General features: G+C 48.1%; 1 protein-coding gene across 1 annotated transcript in view; it reads right to left on the bottom strand.

The window, feature by feature from the left end:
• The window catches only part of LOC103268715 (phakinin), a 34,364-nt gene that overhangs the window by 27,646 nt on the left and 1,283 nt on the right, over positions 1-5,435 (bottom strand). The window contains exons 2-3 of the mRNA XM_021716712.1: positions 3,091-3,173; positions 626-782 (exon numbers count right to left, since the gene is read on the bottom strand). Coding sequence (XP_021572387.1) covers positions 626-782; positions 3,091-3,173 — 240 coding nt within the window. The remainder of the gene's footprint in view (positions 1-625; positions 783-3,090; positions 3,174-5,435) is intronic.

Raw genomic sequence — 5,435 nt, 5'->3', positions numbered from 1 at the left:
AAAAAAAAAAAAAAAAGAAAACGAAAAAATAACTTTGGAGTCTCTAAAGGATTACTACTGCTGGAGCACAGTCTTAAATTACTGAGCTAAGAACACGAAGAATTGGGCTTATGGTTGTTGGTTAGCTCCAGGAGGGATCGGAGGAAGGACTTCCTCATGTGATCATTGGTAAATGAGTTTTCACTCTTTCAGCTGGAAGCAGCTTGGATCCTGGATCAGACAGTGATACGATGAGGAGTTCTAGAATGCCTGCAGTCTGACAGGGAACTGGACCCCATAACCATTGGGGGTCCCCCGTCAATCCTGTCACTCAGCGATGCTTTGGGAGTATGGATGCTCCCTCTAGCGCAACACAGATGACCTCACTCGCTAGTGCTTAGACCGGCTGTACCCGCGCCACCCCCCACCCCCATTTCTGTGCTGGGCTGGTCCCTGTTGCTATTGGATTTGAGACCCCTGAAGTACCCGACCGCTGCTTGGATTTGGAAGAACCTTGCAGGTCTTTCCCTGCAGCCCTGGGCTAACACTGCAGAGGGGTTGCGGTGAGCGACCGTGGCCATGAAGCACAGCCTGACGGAGGTGCCTCTGGGCTTGTGGCCCAGCCAGTGGCCCGGCCCCCACCTACCTCTTCATAGTTCCTTGACAGTGAGTCGAGTTCTTCTTTCAGGCTTTCTATCTGACTCTCCAGATCCATTTTTGTCAAATTAGCTTCATCGATGACTTTATACAGAGAGTTGATTTCCTCTTCCGCCGCCTTTCGAAAGGGCAGCTCGTTTTCATATCTGCAGATAAAGGAATTTAATCAGCATAATGGGGTAGCCCAAATGAAAAAAAAATCAGATTATAAATGTTGCCCATAGGCCAATTATGGGATAGTTAGACATGATTAGTGAAAAGTCACTGTTCCAGTAGCTTTAAGGGCACTGTTAGTTAACCATCATGCATTGATTTATGAATATGAGAGTGATTACTGCCAGCTTCTGATAGCTGGGCTTCGCGGTGTGCCAGCCTTGTGGGCATTTGGAGCACAGAATGTGTCTCCAGAAGTTCAGATCCAGGTAAGGGGCCCAGCATATTCATTGCTACCCTGAATTATTCTCCCTCTCATCCGAGGACACTTGGACAAACGTTGCTGAGACGCTGGGTATCCCAAAATGAGGAATATGGTTTCTAGTTCCAGTGAGCCCGTGTGAGATTCCAGGACAGTGGTGGAAAACCCCAGTGCCCTCAGAGTGGGAAATGGAGAGGAGGAACTTTTAAGCATGGTTCTCAAGCCTGGACTCAGTCACCTGGTAAGCTTGAAGGCTGCTGACACTTGGGACCTGTCCACCTTCCACCCCCAGGTCTTCCAATCTAATTAGTCTGTAGGACTTCTTGTGCAGTAGCATTTGTGAGAGAACAAGCAATTCTTTTTTTTTTCTTTTTTTTTAGTAGGAGTCTCACTCTGTCACCCAGGTTGGAGGGCAGTGGCATGCTCCCGGCCACTGCAGCCTCAACCTGCTAGGCTCAGGCGATCCTTCCACCTCAGCCTTCCAAGTAGCTGGAACTACAGAACTGCACCACTATGCCTGGCTAATTTTTTGACTTCTTGTAGAGATGAGGTCTCACCAAGTTGCCCAGGTTGGTCTTGACCCAGTGGGCTCAGGCAATCCTCTCACCTCGGCCTCCCAAAGTGCTGGGATTATAGGCGTGAGCTACCAGGCCCAGGAAGGTAATTCTAATATGCAGCCAGAATTGAGAACCACTGCTCTAAAGGAGTAGTTTTCAAAGAAGAGCCCCAGGACCAGCGGTCAGTATTCCTCAGAATGTGTTAGAAGTGTACATTTGAAAAAAAAAATGGAACCAACCAGGTTGCCATTTGAAACCGGACTGCATTTTTAAAATGTGGTACAGGCCATTGCCTTGCTGAGCTATGGTTTGGTCAAGTGCTCTTTGAGCTATGGCCAAGCCATGTTTTCTTAAGCTTTGGCCCCTCCCCTACCTTGGGGAGGTGGATCTCCTCTTTCTCTCTCTCTCTAATTTACTTTCTAAATAAACTATGTTTTCTAATCTAAAAAAATGTGGTACATATATACAATGGAATATTATGCAGCCATAAAGAAGGACAAACGTATGGACTTCGCAGCAACTTGGATAGATTTAGAGTCTATCATACTCAGTGATCTATCACAGAAGCAAAGAACTGAGTACCACATGTTCTCACTCATAAGTGGACTCTGATCATTTATCATAATACTATAAGAAAGGGATTGGCAGTAGTGGGATTCTGCCAGGGTAGTGGGGTGGGCATATAACATCAATATGGGTCCCTGATCTCAAACCAGGCAAAGTGGGGACCAAAGGGAGGCCCAAACTTCACCTGTATGGTGTCCACTCGTATACCTCATAAAGATCTGCACCCCATATCTTTAAAATAAAAAATATTTTTAAAAAAAGAAAGAAAAAATGTAAATTTGGGGCCTTCGCTCCAGACCTACTGAATCAAAAACTCTAGGGTGGGGTACAGCAATCTATAAGCCTCCTGATTCCAGCAAGCGCTAGAGTTTTAGACTCCTGCTCTGCTTTTTTTTTCTGAGTTGGAGTCTCACTCTGTCACCCAGACTGGAGTGCAGTGGCACGCTGCTGGCCACCGCAGCCTTGACCTGCTGGGCTCCGGTGATCCTTCCGCCTCAGCCTTCCAAGGAGTCAGAACTACAGGCGCGTGCTACCACGCCCAGCTAATTTTTGATTTATGGTAGAGATGTCTCGCCAAGTTGCCCAGGCGGGTCTCGAACCCACGGGCTCAGGCAATCCACTCGCCTTGGCCTCCCAAAGTGCTGGGATGACAGGCTGAGTCACCAAGCCTGGCCTAGACTCCTGCTCTAAACCAGATGACACGGGGCAAAATCTGTGAGCCCTTGGGTCCTGGTCTCTGTCTACAGGGCAGGGTTGGAGCCGATATCCATGGCTCTGGATCCTCCTGGGGCTTCTGTGATCCCACCTGGCCTCCAGGAGGTTGGAGGAGAACGAGACAGACTCCAGGACGGCATCACCCACATAGCCCTTGAGCCCGGGGTGTGGAGAGACTGTCCCCTCTCCACAGAGCGTTACCTCTCTCTAAAGTCGTCCGCACCCGCCTGGATAGTCTCCGTCTGCAGCATGAGCCGAGCATTTTCCAAGACGGCCTCGCCCACCTGGAGCAACCATACACAGAAGGAGACAAGGTCAGACATCAAGGTCACTTCCCGCCATGACTTGTGTTGGGCAGAGGCTCTGGAGCTCAGAGAAATTTTCTTATAGCAAATATTTTAGAATTAAAGTGTCTCTCCGAAAAGGTGGCAGGGGTGGGGGAAATGAACAATAACGCATACTATCTGGATATCTTCCAAGGGTTTCAGAGCTGGATTTTTGGAACAAAAAGATTTTTCAAAGGCAGACTTGTTCACAGCTTGTCAGAGTGACGAGCTTTCAACTCTCCAGGGGAGGGTTCTGGCTCTTGAAATAAAGTTTCACTGGTTTTACTTAGCAGCTCTTAACACTTTCTGGTCACAGACGCCTTTGAAAAACTGATGAAATCCCTAGATTCCTGCTGTCCTGCAGAGCTTCCTGTGATGATAGAAATGTTCTGTGTGGCCACGTGGCACTCAGTGTGGCAAGGGTGACTGAGGGACTGAAATTCAATTTTATCCACATTTAATGAAAGTGAAATAGCACATGTGGCCAGTGGCTATGAAATACGACAACGTGGTTCTGGGATTTTGTCCGCCCTCCAGAGATACATGTGAACATAAACATTGTGCGTTTCATTCAGGGTGTTCGTGGAACATTGAAGGGTGGTGTTTTCTTTTCTTTTTTTTTTTTGAGTTGGAGTCTCACTCTGTTGCCCACATTGGAGTGCAGTCGCATGCTACTGGCCACCACAGCCTTGACCTGCTGGACTTTGGCGATCCTTCAGCCTCAGCCTTCCAAGTAGCTGGAACTACAGGCGCATGCTACCACGCCTGGCTAATTTTTGATTTATTGTATAGATGAGGTCTCGCCAAGTTGCCCAGGCAGGTCTCGAACCCGCGGACTCAGGCAATCTACTCACCTCAGCCTCCCAAAGTACTGGGATTACAGGCTGAACCACTGAGCCTGACTCTTTTTTTTTTTTTTTGAGTTGGAGTCTGTTGCTCAGGCTGGAGTGCAGTGGCACGCTCATGGCTACTGTAGCCTCAAACTGTTGGACTCAGGTGATTCTTCCACCTCAGTCTTCCAAGTAGCTGGAACTACAGGTGTGCACCACCACACCCGGCTAATTTTTTGATGAGGTCTCTACAATAAAGTTGCCCAGGATGGTCTTGAAACTCTGAGCTCAGGCAATCCTCTCACCTCTGCCTCCCAAAGTGCTGGGATGACCGGCATAAGCCACTATCCTTTGCCTCCTTTTAAAGTAACAGCCCTCTCTTCTCTGCCCACATTAAAGCTCATAGAGAAACCAAGTATATACACAGTTGTCCTGGTGTCCAGGGTGGCATGGCTCCAGCTTTCCATGGATGCTGAAGTCCCTCAGATAAAATGGTGTCATATAGCATGCACATCCCCCCATGTACTTTAAATCATCCTTAAGGCTGGGCACAGAGGCTCAAGCCTGTAATCCCAGCACTTTGGGAGGCCGAGGCAAGAGGACTGCCTGAGCCCAGGGGTTTAAGACCAGCCTGGGCAACTTGGTGACACCTTAGCTCTACAATAAATGAAAAAATTAGCCAGGTGTGGTAGTGCATGCCTATAGTTCCGGCTACTTGGAAGGCTGAGGCAGAAGGATCGCCTGAGCCCAGCAGGTCAAGGCTGTGGTGGCTGTGCGTGTGCCACTGCACTCCAGGCTGGGCAACAGAGTAAGACATTGACTTAAAAAAAAATCATCCTTAAATTACTTACAATACCTAATACAGTGTCAATGCTACATAAATAGTTGTTATTTACAGTATTGCTTAGAAAGCAATGACTAGAAAAAAGTCTGTACGTGTTCAATACTGATGTAATCATTCTTTTTTTTCCCCAAATATTTTTGATCCACGGTTCGTTGTGTCCATGGGGGTGGGGCTCATTGATACAGAGGGCCAACTGTATATTAAGCCAGTGGTTCTCAAAGTGTGGGCCCTGGACCAGCAGAATCAGCATTGCCTGGAACTTGTGAGAAATACAACCTCTTAGACTCTATTTCAGGTGTCCAAATCTCAGGGGTGGGTCCAACATTGTATGTTTCTTTTGTTTGTTTGTTTGAGTTGGAGTCTTTGTCGTCCAGGCTGGAGGCAGTGGTCCACTCACACCCACCGTAGCCTTGACCTGCTGGTCTCAGGTGATCCTTCTGCCTCAGCTTTCCAAGTAGCTGGAACTACAGGCATGCACCACCACATCCCGCTGATTTTTTTTTTTTTTGAGTTGGAGTCTCACTCTGTCGCCCAGACTGGAGTGCA

This window comes from Carlito syrichta, unplaced genomic scaffold (assembly GCF_000164805.1).
Source record: "Carlito syrichta isolate Samal-C Ts95f unplaced genomic scaffold, Tarsius_syrichta-2.0.1 Scaffold308875, whole genome shotgun sequence".
Taxonomy (NCBI): Eukaryota; Metazoa; Chordata; class Mammalia; order Primates; family Tarsiidae; genus Carlito; species Carlito syrichta.
Note: the sequence above shows the minus strand (reverse complement) of the source record. Positions and strands in the feature narration are given on the sequence as shown.